This window comes from Polypterus senegalus, chromosome 15, assembly GCF_016835505.1.
Source record: "Polypterus senegalus isolate Bchr_013 chromosome 15, ASM1683550v1, whole genome shotgun sequence".
Lineage (NCBI taxonomy): Eukaryota > Metazoa > Chordata > Cladistia > Polypteriformes > Polypteridae > Polypterus > Polypterus senegalus.
In genome coordinates this window covers 97,251,262-97,271,719 of record NC_053168.1, presented here as the reverse complement: position 1 = coordinate 97,271,719, position 20,458 = coordinate 97,251,262, and the positions used below count along the sequence as shown (strand labels likewise).

At 37.0% G+C, this 20,458-nt stretch overlaps 1 protein-coding gene across 2 annotated transcripts in view; it reads left to right on the top strand.

The window, feature by feature from the left end:
- The window catches only part of mlh1 (mutL homolog 1, colon cancer, nonpolyposis type 2 (E. coli)), a 110,981-nt gene that overhangs the window by 51,429 nt on the left and 39,094 nt on the right, over positions 1 to 20,458 (top strand). Inside the window, exons 5-7 of one of the 2 annotated variants that reach the window (XM_039736441.1) lie at positions 1,535 to 1,607; positions 9,345 to 9,436; positions 9,904 to 9,946. In XM_039736441.1, coding sequence (XP_039592375.1) covers positions 1,535 to 1,607; positions 9,345 to 9,436; positions 9,904 to 9,946 — 208 coding nt within the window. The remainder of the gene's footprint in view (positions 1 to 1,534; positions 1,608 to 9,344; positions 9,437 to 9,903; positions 9,947 to 20,458) is intronic. The other variant, XM_039736442.1, reaches the window with a different exon arrangement.

Genomic DNA, 20,458 nt, shown 5'->3' with positions numbered 1-20,458 from the left:
GTGTGCATTCATGATTATTAAAAAAAAAAAAAAAAAACTAAGGGAATGATAAAAAGCAGGTTGTGACAGAGCTAAGCTAAGATGAAGCACCCTGAAATAAAATACTGATTTTTTTTATAGTGTATGCAAAGTTGCTGTTCTTGAGAATATAGCAAAAAGAACAGCTAAGGAAGTCGTTTTGAATAAGTAAAAGTAGTTACTGTAGTAACACTTGCTATTTCTTGTAGAAGATATTCATTCATATTAAAAATGTTTTGAATCAACTTGGAATGATTTTCAGTCATCTTTATAAAATTACCAAATACCATTACTGGTGCAGTTTCTTGTAATACAGAGTATTGCAACAGTCTTTGTTTACCATTCACTCCTCTGCTGCAGATACTTGCTGCTGTTCATGCTTCTGCTGTTTTTCTTTTTGACAACTGCTACAGCATCACCAACTTTTTGGTGCTGTAGCATTGCTACTGTCATCCTTGTTCATACATAGTTTTTCCTACCTTTATTCACATACGGTTTGATTTGTTCACATATGGTTAATAATCCTTCTTTTTGAAGTCAAACATGAGCATGGCACTGACTTTAACTCAGTAATGCTGATACTGTAAAAAACAAAAGTTAGTATCATTCCATTTTCTAAACTTTCTGAAGTATCAGTTCTTGTTGTGTCTTTAGACTTAACAGTCCAACTAACGATGCATCTCTTGTGATTTTGTGTTTCTGTTATACAAGTTTGTTGTATCATTAGAAAGAAGTTTCATGTGCTTCAGAGTACTGTGAGCTGGGTTACACAGATTTCTGGTCAGTATGGAAGTTTTCTATCGGTAACTACAATTTGTTTTGGGAATGAATTCTAACTTCCTCACTCAAATGCATGACGACAACTTAAAATATTTGTAGCTCTCAGCTCATTGATTACCTTATTGTGCTCTGGAAGCTTGCCTGAATCATGTATTTTGTCCTTCTGAATCAGCAGCAATAGGGATATGGTTACCTAGCAGGAACAGTGAGCATATTTCACTTCCTCTTTATTCTTCACTGGAAAATAAGTTTCCATATATGACAGTTTTCCAGATAGGTGAGATGAAATCCTCCTTTATAAAACCCACATTAAAATTACCAAACCACCCCACCCGTTTTATATGGGGAAATACTTCTGTCTACACTTAAATTTAGACCCTGCTTCAAAGTAAAAGTGAGCTGTTGCACTTTTCTGAACGTATAAAATGAAAACTTGGACAAGTCCTCATGTTAACAGAATTAGCATAAAATTAAATTAACACGGTTATCTGTCATTTAAAAATTTGTTAGGACAAAAAAGTGTTTTGTCACAGTTTTCTTTTTTTGTTTGAAGATTCTAAGATCAGCGTAAAATTTGTTATCCCTTATTTGGTTGCAAAGATGTTTTAAAACATAGTAGATAATGAAGAACTACCTTTGTAGTAACTATTATTGAATAGTATACTTTTAAAGTGTTGGATGCCATATGCTAAAGTAAACTTTGAATCTCAGTGTACATTTTTATTTTTCAATTTAGAGCAAATTATTGTGATGGGAAGCTAAAGGTGCCCCCTAAACCCTGTGCTGGAAACCAAGGCACCCAGATATCAGTAAGTAAAATTAAAATCTTCCTCCTTAAACTGCTCTTGTTCACCTTTAATTTCAAGATTGATTAGGTGTCCATATACCCCTTTCTGTCTATTTTTTTCAAAAGCAGTCTTCATCTTTCATAGAATTTTATGAGATAAAGTATAGGATATGTGCATCATCTTTTTCAATGCAATTCATATTTCTCTGTTTAAGTTGCTGTAAACATCAACATTTTATCTTGGAGATATTGAAAAGAAAAAATTGGCAAATATCCTTAAATCATAATACTTTCTTATTTATAAGAAAATTGTGAATTTTACCCATAAATTAAGAAAAGATGTATTACAATTGAGAATAGTTGATACACCATTCGGAAACAAAGTTGTCATTAAATATGTGTGTAATTCATATTAACAAGGTACTACTTTATAGTAACTTGTGAGAGTTGTATCATGTTTTTCCCGTAAAGAACATCCCAATTACAAAGCTCTTCCATTGCATATCTTTTAAACCTAAATTGTTTGCCTTGTGAGTTGAAATGAAAAAAAGTGCATCAGAATGTTTTTTTCCCTTGTTCTACCTTTCCATTCATGTTTATCAGTTATACGAGTGCTTCTGCCTCATTTGCAAAAGCTCATCTCCACTATCACACATGTATGCAGTGTCTACACTGACTTTTTGTCATGTAGTCTGCAAAACTAAGCTCTGAAAGTGCACAGACACTACTGTAATGTGAACAGTTTCCAGTTATGTCACATTGATCATCAGATTACATTGTCAGCAATACTTTAGCTGGTTTGGTATACATCGTCTGTATATTTCTTTTCAACAATGCGTACATATACACAATTTACCCTAGATTCTAATTTAATCCTGTAGTTGGTGTTTTGCATGGATTTTGTTGTTGATATACTGTTAAAAAGTGCCTCTATCTTCAACAGCCACCTTGAGCTTTGGGTAGACTGCTTCTGTCAAAAACTACCAGTTTACATACACTAACAAAACATTTACTGTAAAATTAAAAAAATATGTACACTACAAGTGAAAAGTTTGGAATCATCCAGAAATATTCATGTTTTTGATAGAAACTGATACCTTTTTTATTAAGATACCACCAAATTTTTCCGGTTTCTTTGTGGTGCCTGCGCCACCACCACCTACTCAAAGCATCATGATGCACCAACATTGATGGACTGAAAGCCAGAAGTCTACGTGACCATCATCATCAGGTCCTTCCATGAAAACCCTAAATACAAAGAGGACTGTTTGATTTATGTTAGGTAGATTGCCCAGAGGGGACTGGGCGGTCTCTTGGTCTGGAACCCCTACAGATTTTATTTTTTTCTCCAGCCTTTGGAGTTTTTTTGTTTTTCTGTCCACCCTGGCCATCGGACCTTACTCTTATTCTATGTTAATTAATGTTGACTTATGTTTATCTTTTATTGTGTCTTCTATTTCTCTATTCATTTTGTAAAGCACTTTGAGCTACATTTTTTTGTATGAATATGTGCTATATAAATAAATGTTGATTGATTGATTGAAATTGATTTAAAATATAGCCAATGAATTCTTAGTGTTCGTTTTTATAGTCTTGGTGCTCAGTACACTGTAGAAAGTATTCAATCAGGGGAAATATTTGTATATAATTTTTACCGCAGTTTAGCACAAAAGGAAGCTGCCTTTATTACTTGCTCCAAAAGTGATGTGTGTGGTGGGGAGTGGGCGCTCAATTACATTCTGATTCAAAGTGGCATTTTGTGGTACAACTGTGGAGATGGGAAAAAAGTTAAAGAACGAACAGTGGACCTTCCTAGTGATAATGAATGGAAGTTGATACTTAGTCTAGAATGTGGTACCTTTTAGAAAAAAATATGATCGGAGTACAGTTGTACATTTCTATCTAAATGTGAATTGTTGACTCACTTTCCTCCAGACAACTATACAATAGTCACATATAAAAAAATCACTTATAATTGCTCATACTTTTCAATAAATATAATCAAAATGATCATACATTAATCTGAAAACTGCAGTATCTTGTGCTAAAGTTATTTCTGCTGGCTGAAAAAAAGTATATAAACTCACCTGAAATTGCATTGAAGTCTTTTTGTACTTGGCCACAAAATCGTAAGATCTGAGTACAGGTATATTGAAATGCTGGCAGACATATTGAATCTCATACATATGCTTGCACATGTTGAATCTCACACACACACACACACACACAGAAAAGATGACTCCAGGATACTTACCACAATATGCTTTTCCAGTCATCTTCCTTTATATTTCTCTGTTATTTTGCCAATTTTAAACTTTTCAGTTTTTTTGCCAGTTTCAGATATGTTTTTTCTTTAAATCATTGCTACAGATGACACTGGTCTTTGTTGTGTATTCAAGAAAGAAACCAACTGAAGATATGATAAGGTATTTGTTTCTCAGACTACTAGCTCTGAAGTCCTTATGCTCTTACGCAGTAGTGCATCTGGGCCTTCCCCGTCTTCTCTCAAGACAGTAATATACGCCTTTGTATGTAATCTTTGGTTTCTTGACAATGTGTCAATTGGAATAAGTAGTATTTTTCAAAAACAATATACAGACATTTTTCTTGAGGAAGCTGTTTCATTCTGGCCATATTTTAACCCAAAACTGAACTTTAGGAGTGGCGGTATTTTACAATCCAAGCAAAGACTATTTACTTTCTTTATTGAATAAAAAAACAGGATCAGTTGAGCTAACACAATTATTAAGGTTTGTCTACTAAGTAGTGTTGACACTTTTTCTATAGTGTCGTTTCATGTGACTGAAGACAGAGAGATATAATTAAAGTTAGTAAAAAATCTTTTATTAATACACAACAGGCAAAGGTAAAATGACAGAGAAGCACATTCCTAGGACACCTGCCCTTCATCTGCCTCAAGGGGTCGGTGTCCCAAATTTTTTATAGGGCTTTGTCTTATGACTTTAGTTGCACAAGAATTTCAAAGCATTACATCTTACAACATTTTGCTTGGATCAGCATTTACAACATTCTTTAAGTTCATCAGTTGGTCAACTTGTGGTTTTTTGTTCGTTAGGAGAAACAAGAAGTTGCACTTGTCATGTGCACTATGGACAAGACAGGGTCTGCATGGCTTTTGTCACGTACACCAGATTGATCAAACTGTTCATTATTTTTCCACAGTAGTCAGCATTTAAACTTAACTAATGAAGAATGAGTTAAGTGATCTTATCATTAGGACATTGAAGGAGTGACTGCTGAAAATGGGGCTTGCAGTTATATAAAAATCAGTCATTTCAAGCAGTAATACATTACACACACTAGTAATGTTCTTGGCTGTATTTTAAATCAATTTAATGATACTTTGATAAAAAAAAACTATCTGTTTCTATCAAAACAAAAAAATATTTGCGGGTCTATACATTTTTGAACTGGTAGTGTATTTTAAATGATTGATATACTATTATTAGCTACAGTGATTTAGTTCATTATTCTGCTTACCATTAGGGAGATACTTTGGCTTCCTTTTGAGAAATGATCAGTTCAAACTGGGGTGAGGCAGACTGATTCATAGAGTAGCTTTCAAATGTGCTTTTAGTTTCCTCCTTGTCTTTGACTTTGTGACAACCACAATGAAAAGCACTAACTCGCATAAATATGTAATAATAAAAGGATACAGAAATTTGATTGTCCTTTTGACAGAGTGAGATATTTATTGGCAGCCAGTAACCACAATGCAAATAACCCAGGTTGTTTCAATTAAGTTTAATACAGGATAAACACAAAAACATCCTTTCTAGGAGTACTCTGGGAGGTAATCTGAAAACTTCTTTGACAACTGAGTTAAATGCCATCCAGAGCTTCACTTAAGAGTGGAAACATTTCCACAAATGCACACTTAGGGCCTTGGGAGTGGGCACACTCAATGGCATCCGGTGGGGGGAAATTTCAGCCTCACTCCGAGTGCCGGTGTCCACTTCCAATTTTAAACTGCACCTAGTCACAGAGAGTTTTGGGGGGGAGGTGGGGCTGTGTGTTGGCATCAGCTGGTGTAGGCCACATGGTGCCGGCACTGCCCGCGCCCCCCCAACCACAAAATGCACCTTATCAACACACACCAACACTACATTAGAGCAGGCGGAGGGAGACTAGAGGTCTTATTTCACCTCTGTTCTCAGTTAGCTGCCCGGGGCTGGAGGCTAGGAGTGGGAGCTGGCCGTCTGCCTGTGGTCTGGAGTGGTGGGTTGCTTTGCTCTACGTTGGACGGGGGTGCCTGCTCACTATTACCCCTGCGAACGGGCTAACTCTGGCGTCCAGGAATGGCTGTACCTCAGGTACGGCAGCACCGGGACCAGAGTTAGGTAGGGTGTGTGTGGGGAGTGTGAATGGGTGTCTGGCGTACATCCTTGTAAGTCTTGGGTTGTATGTGTATGTGAGAGCATGAGGGAGGTAGTGTATGACTGTGTTTGTGTGTGACTGTATATGTCAGGTGGGGTTTTGGACTCCTCCCCTCTCCTGGGACATCTGGCAATACTACAACATCTTTGCCTACCCTCCCCCTGCCTTAAGCATCTGTCTGGTCGCTCCCGGTGGCTGCCTGGTGGGATCTGGTTCCCTGGGCTCTGTTGGATCCTCGGCAGGGTGGGTCGCCCTTGGGTCCCGGGCTGCTGGGTTCGGGCCCGGCCGACTCGGGGAGAGCGGCTGCGGGCGGCCTGAGGGCTTGCCGTTGATATCTCCCGGGACTCTGCCGGCTGCTGGTTGTGACCCCCGGGGTGATCCTCTGCGCCTCTCGGGTGGGGTTGGGGCTTCTCTGGTGACGGCCTCCCTGGGGTCTCCGTGCTCTGGGGTGACCTCTGGATCTCTGGGCTTGGAAGTCCCTCCATCTTCCGCACGTTTTTGGGGGCAGGTCTGTGGCCCTTCACACTCATACATACATACATACAAGCGTGCGTACGCACACAGGTGCTCACATGGTGATTTCATAAGTATGACTTGGATATCTTCAGCACATGATCTAAGGTTGTGGTGGCCCTAAATGCCTCAGTAATAATTACTGTGTGATTGTCAGCAAACATTTTTACTTTTATATATCTTCATGTAGCTGATGCAGCAATGTTTTTGTCTTGTGGTTTGTTTTTTCCCCCCCCTCTCTTTCTGCAGGTCTAGAAGCGGATTCTGGTTCATTTATTGTTTATTCTATACTGAAACCCCCTCCCCTTTACCTCCATCTCTTCCTTCTCTCTCTTCTTTTTCTTTCACTTTTGTCTCCGTGTCCGGTTCGAATCTTAAAAACATCTAAAAATATTTTTAATAAAGTTTTGGTATCAGGCGTGACGTCAGCAGAAGCTGTAACGCTCCACCTGAGAGAAAAACTGTAAGGCTAGTCGCCAGCATTCAGACATCAATTCTGATTGCTTCACAGCCGAACAGGACACGGTAAAAAAAGAGTGGAAACATTTCCATTCATCCCTCTTTTTAATCTCCCAAGTTTTATTGAAAACAAAAATACTTTGCTGTTTCTCCTTTGCATTGACATATTCATGTTATTCAAGTTATCGTGTATTTTTTATAGGTAGAGTAGTTTTACACAATAGTCACTATCAAAATAATAATCTCCGAAAGGGGTACAGTTGCTCTTTAGGAAATGCATGCACAACTGCACAAGAGCACACATCCTTATTAAAGCCAGCTTTCTAGATGTGAAAATGATCTACTTCTATTCTGTCACACAGAGAAGGAAAATTTCTTGCACTGCATATTTATACTAATAAAAGGCAAAGCCCTCACTGACTGACATATCACTAATTCTCCAACTTCCCGTGTAGGTAGAAGGCTGACATTTGGCAGGCTCATTCCTTACAGCTTACTTACAAAAGTTAAGCAGGTTTCATTTTGAAATTCTACGCGTAACGGTCATAACTAAATCCTACTTACGTACATATATACGGCCATAGCCTGCAGTTCGGTTGCCGTATGAGGCGGAGTTGCGTCCCCCATCACCACACCTCCCACGTAGTTGGCTGCCTGCCTATATTGTGTCCCCCATACCCACGCCTCCCACGTAATTGAGTGCCTGCCCATATAAGGCCGTCCGTCAGCAGCAATCCAATAGACACGCTGCCGCTACGAGGCATTTGTCATGCCTAAGAAGAAGACAGTGGAAAAAATGTGGTAAATTGAACCACTTTGCTAAAGTTTGCAGGACTCGGAAAGCTAAACCCGTGCATGCAGTGTGTGATGTCTCAGATAAAGATGAAGACGAGCTGTTTATTGATGCAGTAAGAAAGGAACCACCCTCTGAAGCTGAACAAGCCTTTGTAGATATATCAATAGGAAAGCAAGTTGGAAAGCTTAAGTTTAAATTAAGTTCATTGACACGCTGCCGCTAAATATTTGCAGGCAAATCCACAACTTAATACCAGGAATGCCTGTTAAACATCTTAGATTCACGAGTACCGATTTGGGTAGTGAACACTTCGATGACTGAAACCTGTTATCTTTACAACGGTTGACAAACACGGAATGTAACTTGAACACAACACATCCTCCAAATACGAACCTGATTGAAAGAAATAATGATAATCAAATCCTTGATGACAGCAACACTCATAACAGTCACAAAACAATTACATTGACAATCATGTTACGTTATTTTTAAAATGTTTCCTTTTCTTTTTCATAACTTCTTTAACACACTACTTCTCCGCTGCGAAGCGCGGGTATTTTGCTAGTTTTTAATATAATTGACAGCTTTCATAGCGACATTCATAACAATCTGGAGTTATCTTCTTTGTAGCCAGACTTTCTTAATAGTAGAAACAATGCTTCAACTTTGCCTCTGGTGCCCTCTGTTGTGTTTGTTTGACAACACCCCAATGCGTTTCTATCACTGAAGTAGCACTGTCACCCAAATATTGTTATCAATTATTTGTTTTTAGTGTAATACTCATCAGGACAGCACTTTATTTATGATTTTAGCGCTATACATAAGAACAAAAACAAAATACCGCCCACCTGCACCACCCCACCCAAAACAGCTATTTAAACAGAAACGCAATAAGACAGGGAAAAGAAAATAGTCGATGGGTAAACTGGTACACACGCCATGCAGAAGTGCAAGGCAAAGTAAACGAGAGAAAAGTAAAAAAAAAAAAAAAACTGACTCATGGCGAAACCCCCAACCAGCTTTTTACGAGTACTATCTGTACAGCAACAGTTAAGAAAATGAGACTGGGGGTACTGGGTGGAATAAACGACACTCTTAAGAAATGCTTAAAAACATACAGTACATAACTGTTAAAACAATATTTTTGCTGTTGTGTAAACTCTGGAGTATAGCAATACTAAAGCATTCATACAGTACTTTTGCTTTTAGAATTGCTGAATGCATCTCATTCTGTCTTCTTTGGTTGGTTGGCCTCTTGTACAGTAGGGCTGACAAGCATTTTAAAAGAGGTCTTCCTAGTTCTGGTGTTCTCCAGCCATACTGAAACCAACACTCACCCAAAAATATCAAAAAATGTCACTCGGCTCTCTTTCCTGTTTTGAAGTTGAAGGTCATGGTACATTTTCAGAATGTGCTAGTGCCAATTATATAGCATACTAGGTAGGTACATTAAAGGAATCCAACAAGATGTAATTAACTTGTTTTGCTGTTTTTCATGTGGAGTAACTGGTAAACAGGACTGATGTTACCACTCAGCAGTGGCCTGTTACAGACAGTCCACTGTCTATTGCTAAGTGTCCACTTTTAATTCAGGTTGAAGATCTTTTTTATAATGTGTCAACAAGACGAAAAGCTTTGAAAAACCCAAGTGAAGAATATGCCAGAATTGTGGAGGTGGTCAGCAGGTAAGGTTTGCTACCAAACTGTAAGTCATTGAGAGCACTGAGCTTTATCTTTAGAGATTTATGTCATAATCTTGTGGGCTTAACTCATTTAGCCTATTAAGGCATATATCTGCTGTAGCAGTAATTGACCAGTTTTTAGCAATATCTGTAGTATGTAGTGCTCGTAACCCCTATATGTGCAGGTGTTTCTGCCAATATGATGCAGATGCAGAATAGTTATTAGAATGAGAAGCATTCCAGTCTTATAATGATTGATTCCTAGCTGGGGTGTCTTCTGAGTAGAGTTTGCATTTTTTACATTGTCTTATTAAAATCTTTATTTCATAGAGAACTGTTTAAGCTTCAACATTACACTTGTACATGCAAGCAGATGGGTGAAAGCTTCGCATCCTCTTTGAGTCTCCTCTGCTATTGCTGATACTACATCTAAAAGTCAATCGTCTGAGTTGGCTATTGTTGTTTTGCAGGTATGCTGTGCATAACTCTGGGAAAAGCTTCTCAGTGAAAAAGGTATTGTGGTGGAGCTCAGCCATGTAATCATTTTTGATTTTCTAGATGAAGTTGTGATTATATAGGAAAAGGTTACACACTAGCTCCAGAAAAGAAAAGATTTTCAGAAGACTCCATGATATGACAATAAGACTTTCATCTTGTTTTTATTTTTTTTAGGTCTTCTTACTCATTATATTTAATATTAATATATTTACTTGCAATTATGCTCTATTTGTAGGACTTTTTATTCTGATTTATATTTTTCCTTTTGTTGTGTGTTTTGTTTTTTGCTTAAATATTTGCTTCATATGTCATGCATTTATTTGACCGTCATGATATTGTTTGCCCTAGTTATGTAATATTTTTCGAATTCTGCTTAGTTTCTCCTTTTTAGTGAAAATGCTCAGTTGTCGTAATTTTGCGTGTGTTTGGGGATGTGTGTAGTTGTTTCCTAAAATATATTGGCAACCTGTAGAGAGCTCAACATTGCAAAGAATCTTCCAGCACTTGAGATCCTGAATTGAATTAAACTGATTTAGAAATTAGTCTGAAGTAGCATGGTGCATTTTTATTTTTATTCAATGTTTTTTTTCTGAGCCTTTTAACACTTTATTTACTTATGTGCATCTTCTTTAATCCTATCCTAGACAAAGCTAAAAACTGTAATCTTTGCCTTTGTTTATTTGTAGGAATTGAGGCTTGTGGCTTCAAGTACAGATTTTACTATTAGTACTTGTATTTCTGTGTTAACTAAAGAGATATAGCAATCTTAAAACAACAAAAATGGAAACATGTACAAGTAGGATGAGAAAGGAAAATGCATTTTTCCCATAAGTAATACTACAGGCATAGCAATCTTAAACAGTAAAAAAGGAAACATGTAGTAGGATGAGAAAAGAAAATCCATTTTTCTCCTAGAATTTATATTAGGTTACAGAAGTGGTAGCATCTGTGTGCTTAACAGACTAGCCTGGCTTCAGCTCAGGACACGTGACATAGTCTTACAGTTAATAGCATGTCTTGAACCATCAAATCTGTAAGTAGAAGCACAAAGGTGCAGTTGGTAGCAAAGCCATGTTCTTTTTGTCCTGAAAAACTAGAAGTATAGTATTATTTTCAGGTATCTGGAGAGGTACTACTGTATAATCGAAGCAGCATTCTTCTAACTTTGTTTCAAGTAAAAATCTGAATAAAAGAACAAGTAATATAATTTAATTGGTCCATTGGTTGTTTTGTTTTTTTACTTGAAAGACAGACACAGCATTGTTCACTATTATGCAGAACTATATGAACTTTTTGCCACATATGACTCCATACTCTGTTTCTACACCAGGTGGCAATACATCTTTGTTTTCTTGAAGGTTATTCTCAGCCCAAAGAAATGTGAAAATATGAGAACACACTGTAGACCAACAACAGGATAACAAGATATAAATAATAGTTCAACAAATAAAAAAAAATATATAAAAAATGAAGTATAAAATATCCAGGAATATGCTTCACTCTCTGGAGTGTTCATTAGTACAGTACTAGAAGCAGTGGGCTAAGACAGGAAAGAGATAGGTGCATCTATTGTCCCTGTTGTTCTGGAGGAAACGCCAAGGTAGACAAAAATGAAGGTAAGGAATTAGTCGTAGTGGTCATGTGAAAAGGCCTTCACACAGACGGTTGACATTTTGGTGCTAAATTGAGAACATAATGCCTAAAACAGTTTAACCTCCTTAACGTTAGACCTGAGCATCACTTTGGCTGTAAGAACAATGCTAAAAGCGTTAGTCCCGAGCCTCACTCGGCAACTGTATAGAAGCGTCTTGCATAAGCATTAGACCTGAATATTACTGGGCCTGTAAAAGTCCCAGAAGTGCTAGTGCCTGAGCATTGCTCATGAAAACGATGTAGGTGTGTCTTTTGTAAGCAACAGGCCTGAGTGTTACCCAGGCAACAGTGCAGACGCATTTTCTGTAAGCCTTATAATGGAGTCTTCTAAGAAAAAGATTTTTTCAGCAGCCCAGCTTTTATATGCCTTGACACTGATACGAGCAGTGTTTACAAAGTGAATCTGTTTTCAGCCAGTGAAATTGAAATGGACAGTGAAAGTGATTCTGATGAATCCATAAGTGACGCTCGTGTCAATCATACATGTGCATTGTGCTGTTCAAAAGCTGTTCAGTCTGGAAAGAAAATCGGCAAGGAATCACACCACTGCTGTCCCAACTCTAACGTTGGATTGTGTATTTCACAGTGCTTCAAGGTTTACCACACAAACAAGACATTTTGACAGTATATACGGTGTTAGCATTATTTTTATTATTATCATTTATTACTATTATTATTTGTATCACTATTATACTTTCTACACTTCTAACTTTTAGTGTTTTACATCTTACAGTAGAAAGAAGAGATTTAATAAATGTGTAATTTTTCAAGCCAAAAAATGCAATGTAAATGCAGCATTTTGCTAGGAGATTAAATAAAACAATGTTTGCTGGCTTGAAAACTATTTTGCCTTAGAAGTTTAAGTGTGATTGTTAGTTGGCCCTTAGTCATAACAGGGAAGCACAATATAAGGACCTGTCCAACAAGGTGAAAGTTTTTTGATAAACAGAGCTGTTTACAAGTATAGGTGGTACTAGGATTACATTGGTATCATGTTACAGCAGTTCCACAGACACGAACAAGAGCATGAAACCTCTTCATTTTTCCCCCCCCCAACTGAATTTCATCTTCTGAGTAGCATTATTTAACTTCTAAAAAAAATTATAATGACACAATCCCTAATGGTATGGACTTAGTGAGAACATTATAGACTTTGTCACCATTTTAAATACTTTGTCGTTTTGTGCTGCCAAATGTAGCTGACAGCCTGCACACCTGTGCAATCAGCTCATTTGCTGTTAAACAATTTGATCGGCAGCTGCCTGTTTAGCTGGACCAGAAGAAACCACCGCTTGTAGTTTCCACTGTCTTAAAGACAGATCCTAGGGAGTATAGCCACAGTCAGGTTGAGGTGGTACTCGGTGATTCCTCAGTAATGGCAGCTTGTGTAGCTGATCATTGAACAATGTCACAGTTAGGCAGTTTTCTCTTTAACTGAGGAGTGGTAGAACCTGCTCTTTGTAATTCACAGGGTTTTAAATACACATCCATACTGTGCTGTCTCAGGGAATGCTGGGTTAAATAAGAGACACTTTTAACAGATGCTTAAAAACATACATAATTGTTAAAAAAAAGTAATTTTACCTGTCCTACAGACGGGCAATTCTGTGTGGTCTACAACCATACTCTAAAAAAAAGTCTGGGTGGTGCTGTAGGCCCATTGCAAAGGCACAAGAAATTGTTTTGAATAACAAGCAGAACATTCCTAGTTAAATTCAGAGTTTTATTTTGACAAGAATGGTCATTTAAAAAAAAAAAAAAAAGCTAAGCTTGCTCATGTGTTTTTAAATATCCATCGTAGCCAGCAGGGCCATGGCCACAGATGTATGTTTCAGAACTTGCATATTTAAAACTGAAATGATCACTACTTAAACATGAGCGCTTCACATTGTTGAATGATATAAACAAATAAATGATGACAAACCAGAACATTCTACTAAAATAATTGGCAATACTATACAGTACAGCATTTCTGCAATCTTGGAGAAGCACTGGAAAACCCCCTAGTGATGTATTTTCATCCACCTTTTATCCCTGTAGAACCTAAACAAAGAAGCTTAGTAACTGACATCTGGAGTTCAAAACATGGCATCTCTCAGCTGAGATACTTAGAACTCTCCTTATGCATAGTGGACCAGTCACATATTTCTAATTCAGCCATCCAAAGAGCACATCTGCTAATTAGATCATTATTGCATGGCATTTGTTTAAGAAAAACTAAAGGCTTTTGATCTATCATAATAGTGATAGGGTGACATGTAAGATAGTTTCTCAAATGTTTAACTTACCTGCAAGGTTATTATAGTTAACAAAAACTAATATCAAAACTGAAACTATTTTAAAAAAAAAAAATCAGAAATTGAAATAAAATAATTAACAAGGCCAATATGAAAACTAAATGAAACTATTATACTAAAAATATTTTTAGTTTTTGTTTTTTAATTAATATTCTTGCTATTAGTTTTTAACCCTTGTAACTTTTAACTCTAAAACAGAAAGTAATCCACTACAAGCATATGTTCATCCAGTGAATGGCGGGTGGTGACGTAGTGCGGGAGTTCACACAGCATTTGCGGTGACTGACTAAGCTGAATATAGGCGCATAAAGTGTGTGAAATAGAAATCGATTTACTGTGCCGCCTTTCTTTGTGCTTGTTGTGTATCAAAATTTAATTCAAACACCTGAAATCAATGTGCTGGCCAACAAAACTTTTACCATATGGACAGCAAAATCACGACTAAATAATGTTTCAGTTTATTTCTCAGGAGCATGCGTTTTATATTCACAGCTCAAAATACCTGATATTGTGAAAATAATCCAGTAGCAGAATTATGTTTTAAAATATTTATCCCCATTTTTTTCAATTTTTCTTTCTCTCTCAAAACATAGTTGAAATATATTCTTTTTGTTCCTAATATCAGCCATATCATACATATTGCATACCAGGGATTTTTCCTGCCTCGCATCCAAACCTGCTGGGGTAGGCTCCAGGTTTCCTGCTATCAAATTCTGGATAAACAGGTTTAAATAATATATATTGTTCCTAATCTCAGGTGCTGTCTCTGTTGTTTTGTGCCCGTCCATAAATCTATTACCTACTCTTGCTGTACTCATTAAGGGTTTACTTTTCTTATGCATGGGCTATTCAAGTCTCATTGCCCCTAACCTTGACAGACATACAGAGGAAGACCTCAGGAGTAGGGAGCCGGGTGGGACCATCCTCACTCACCCGCCAGCCTTTGTTCAAATTGGTCTGCCTCTCGCCACGTGTTGGAGAGTACCTTGCCTCCACTTAGCAATGTCTGTTTGTTCAGGAGACATTATCATCTAGGGATTGTTAAAGAGTAACGTTTGACGTTTTTGAGAGAGAGATCACAGCTATGTGTGTTTTAGAGGGTAGCCGGTCATTGCAAGATATATCACGACCACATGCTCATTTCCCCACGTGGGGGACGCTCTCCCGTCAGATCTGAACACCATCGGATACAGTGGCAACATTTGACATTGGAACATACCCACCTTCTGCTTGGCCAGAGATACCTTGTTGACTTTTTACATTTTTGGCAAAGAGATCACAACTACATTCTCGCCTCTGATAGCAAAATCAAAAATATTGTTTATGAAGATGCCCTTGGATATGAAAGCTATAAATATAATTCATATAATTCTTCTCAATACAAATTATATTTTTAAAGTTTTTTTTTTTTAACTGATGCTACACAGGCGTAGCCACTGGGAACAGCTAGTAGTTACTAAAACTGAAACTAATAGATATAAAAATAAAATAGAAATGTCTTTGTGCAAAAAAAACTAAAAATACAAGATGAATGAAAACTAAAATTAAACTGAATTTTCAAGTAAGATCAGAAAAAATATAGAAATAAAAACTAATATTAAAACGCAAAACTATAATAACCTTGCTTACAGCTGCAGAAATGCAATAGTCAAAAGCAGAGTACTTTCTTTATACATATGCAAGAAGATGTCATGCCATTTTGTGCCTTGGCATATTGAGTGGCACTAGTGTAAAGTCAAAATTTAAATATTAAGTTTGGGGAAGTGCCATAATAGGGGTATTACAATCAATGTTCCTTATATGTACATGCACCAGTCCTTCAATGCAAATGGCAAATTCTTGTGTGTAAGACCCTAAAGTGGTTCAGCAAGATGAGGAAATCCAAGAAAGGCTGTAAAGTCTTTGGTCAGGATTTATTTTAAATGTGGGTGAGGCAGTACACTTTTACAGGATATTAAGTACCTCAGGAAAGTGACTAAATCTTTGTCCAAATGGCATTTTGGAAAGATTGATCTTTAGCCTTGCTCCTTGATCTCTGTCACGGATAACCTTGAGATATTAGTTCTGCTTATAACGTAAGATGTAACTAATAATGTCATCAACATAAAGTATGCCGAAATTTCACTGAATATCTGTAATAATCATCCTCATCTAATTGTGGAATTGACAGGATTGGTACTGGGCCAATACCAATCCAAATAGTCATCAACTTAAGCTAACATAAATATATTCCATTGAAAAGGATAATTTCTTCCTATCACCCTCTCTAGTATCCAAAGGTTAAAATCCATAGATTTTCACCTCATAAAGTTTATCCAAAGTATCATCTATTTATAGGTCTATAGACCATGAAAAATAGGTATACATCAGCCTTTTTCTTTGTAAGGACCTTTGCTCACCATGGGTTATAGGATTCTTCCTGTATTGCCCCTTCAGTTGCGTAATCTGATTTGCAGCAGAGATTGAGAATATGTGGGTAGGTGCAGTGTCACCCGTATTATTATAGTGCTTCATGAAAGTTGGTTTGTCATAGTTGTGCAAGTCCTCATTGATAATATTAAAGTATTACAAGAATTAGGGTTAGGGTTTTTTTCATCTGCTTGTTCTGTTACGTAGTTAAACATAAATGTATATTAGCAGTAGGTTAGTCAGTCATTTTCCAACCCGCAATATCCTAACATAGGGTTTCCACTGGAGCCAATCCCAGCCAACACAGAGCACAAGGCAGGAACAAGTCCCAGGCAGGGCGCCAGCCCACCGCAGGGCACACCCACACACCAAGAACACACTAGGGACAAACCTAACCTGCATGTCTTTGGACTGTGGGATGAAACCGGAGCACCCGGGGGGGAACCCACGCAGACATGGGGAGAACTTGCAAACTCCACACAGGGAGGAGCCGGTAAGTGAACCCAGGTCTCCTTACTGCAAGGCAGCTGTGCTACCACTTAGCAGTAAGTGATTATCACAAATTAAGAGATAACAAGAGATATTCTCAACAATGTCAGACTACATCAAAATGTTCATGATGGAATAAAATTGACTTAAGTTGTATTAATATCCCAAACAGCTGATGTTTCATTTGGCTACATGAAATGTTAAATTTTGATGGTTCAAGTAAGCCAATATTGCTAGTTTTCAGCAGTATTGTTGCAACAAAAGCAGTTAGGGAGAATATCAGAACCATTGTAGTGTAGCAAAAGAAGCTTATTCAGACATGATGATCACAATTTGTGGCCATAAATCAATAAAACACAGTCGGCAAATAATCCCATACTGTAAAGGTGAGTAGTATGTTTCACTAGACACAGGGAAATTATGTTGCAGGCTAGGATATTCTTTATGCAACTATTCTTTTAGAGAGCTTAACATATCAAAATATGTTGTTTTACTTATGAGTCTACATTAAAGGACTTAATTGACACCTGCGAATGAAGGGTTGAAACTGAGTATAGGAAAACATACCTATACTAATAAAAGGCAAAGCCCTCACTCACTCACTCACTCACTCACTCACTCACTCATCACTAATTCTCCAACTTCCCGTGTAGGTAGAAGGCTGAAATTTGGCAGGCTTATTCCTTACAGCTTACTTACAAAAGTTGGGCAGGTTTCATTTCGAAATTCTACGCATAAGGGTCATAACTGGAAGCTATTTTTCCCGATATAATGTAATGGAGTCTTGAGTTGGAGATGGCCGTGGGGGGCGGAGTTTCGTGTGACATCATCACGCCTCCTACGTAAGTACGTAGATAACAAGGAAGAACTCCAAACAGCGATCAGCACAAAACGCCATTTCACAATTGAGAAGGCAGAAAACATTATGAAGCAAATGATGCATACAAGCATATTCATAAGTACAGCTACTGCGGAAACAAATCACGACGTGAACCGTAAGTTTATATTAAATTAAGTTCATAGACAGGCTGCCACTAGCGTTTGTAATTTAGTGCCTGCCCATATAAGGCCGTCCATCAGCGGCAATCCAATACAAACACTGCCGGTAAATGTTCACGGGTGAAGGAATGCGCTTATGCAGAGGAAGATGAGATGGTCAGGGTGGTGTTTGGCACAAACTCATTGAAACTGCGAGAGAAACTTAAGTGCCGGGTCTTAGCTGACATTACACGAGATGGCACCAGTACAGCTGGGAACCTTCGATGCAAGAACACCAAGCGGCTCACGTGAACTGACGCAATGCGCAGACAAAAAGCAACAGTTCCAAAGAGTACTGAACAAAAACCGAATTACACAATTGAGAAGGCAGCAAAAAAATATGAAGCGTCTTATACATACAATCATATTCATAAGTGCAGCTACTGCGGAAACAAAACACACGGTGGAAAAAGTGAATGTCCTGCTAAAGGAAGACAGTGTAAAAAACCCGTGCATGCAGTTTGTCACATCACAGATAAAAAGGAAGACGAGCTGTTTATTGATGCAGTAAGGAACTAATCGATGAATGAAACCTCTTATCTTTACAACGATTGACAAACACGGAATGTAACTTGAACACAACACATCGTAAAAATACGACCCTGATTGAAAGAAATAATGATAATCAAATCCTTGATGACAGCAACATTCAATAACACTCACAAAACAATTACTGTATATTGACAATCATGTTACGTTATTTTTAAAATGTTCCCTTTTCTTTTCATAACTTCTACTTCTACCTTCGCATCTCCTTGGTTTGGGACGTATGAAAAAATATTAGGTTAACGCAGAATCATGTTACGTTATTTTTAAAATTTTTCCTTTCTTAGCACAAGCACAGCTGAGAAGCTTCGATGCATGTACTCCATAACGCGTTAAAAAATAACGCATTTAATCGCACTTTCAATTCCAAGCAAACGGGAACTTTTGTCAATGCATGATTTCCTGGTACATCCATTACACTGGTGCACACATCACAGCTACAAAAATGTTAGAGTCGGAATAAAGCGCGTTCCTACGACTGATCATTTCGACTACCCGAGCGAAGCCTTGATAAAAGCATGGTTTTGTGCACACTGAAAAGCAAGCAAAATTAGATGCATTACAGAAAGCGGACTTTGTGGCTGTTACTGGGGATCATTGGACTTCCGTGACCGTTAGTAATTCTAAATACATCTAATTACAAAATGTTCAATGATCACACTGTTTTAGCCTAATGTACAAAATAATTTTGGCTAATGTTACTCAGAGTTTAAAGAGTAAGCTGGTCAAATTATCTTTTATGTTTCTGACTTATTTTTTTAAGAAGAAAAACTGCACTTTATGTTGAAATTTTGGTTATTATTATTTAAAGACAATACTATTCTGAAAATGTACTTAAAGTACTTAAATTACCACTTTATTTTGAAGTCTGCCCAATTTTAACCAGGGATGATATTTTTGTTTCTGTTTTGAATTCAAATGCAGTTTAAAAGCTTTTTTTTCAGAAATTAAAACAGCTTCAGTTTACAATATTCATGTCCATGTCTATTATTTGATTCTGTCGCCCACTAAAACCGTTTTAAATTAAAAAAAAAAACATTTGCGATTTGGGGCAAATTTACGTGTGCGATTACATACGATTAATCAAGATTAATTCTTACACAGCCTCTAATTAATTGGATTAATTTTTTTAATCGAGTCCCACCCCTAATATATATATATATGTAGATTTGTATATGTTGTATATACAGTATGTATATATGTGTGTGTGTATATATACAGTATGTGTATATATGTATATGTATATATGTATGTGTGTATATGTATATATATATAACTATATATATATATGTGTATAGATGTGTATATGTATATATATATTTATACTATGTTTATATGTGTCTGTGTGTGTGTGTAATATATATATATGCCAGCAACACTCATGACAATGACAAAACAATTACATTGTCACTCATGTTACGTTATTATTAAAATGTTTCCTTTTCTTTTACTTCTCCGCTGCCAATCGCAGGTATTTTGCTATATATATATATATATAATATAAATACATAGATATGACAACAACACTCATATCAATGACAAAACAATTACATTAACAATCATCTTACGTTATTTTTAAAATGTTTGCTTTTCTTTTTCATAAGTTCTTTAACACACTACTTCTCCGCTGCGAAGCGCGGGTATTCTGCTAGTTAATCAATAAAATTCCAAATTCTTTTTCAAGTAATGCTTTTAACTCACACTGTTTATGATCAAGTAAATGATAGCAATACCATACACAGCATTTTGAGAGTCAATATGTGCACTAAACATTGTTTTTTTACCAAAAAAAAGAAAAAAGCATGGTTTTCCTAATATTCAAGTCATTTGTTTATCTTCATATCATCGTTGTAAACTGAAATGAGCCCTCTGTGAGGTTGAGGCCAGACACTGAAGACTGCATCATATATGGCCTAGGTTTATACTTCACGCAACACGACACGACACATGCTTCTACTGCCATGCAAGTGTACTGTTTATTCTTCCACACATACTTTGTTATTGTGGAAGATTTCACCAGGTGGCAGTGCGAGAAATCATCACTGTGAGAAAATAACATTCAGCTCCGCTGTGTTGTGAATTTTCTGAAACATCC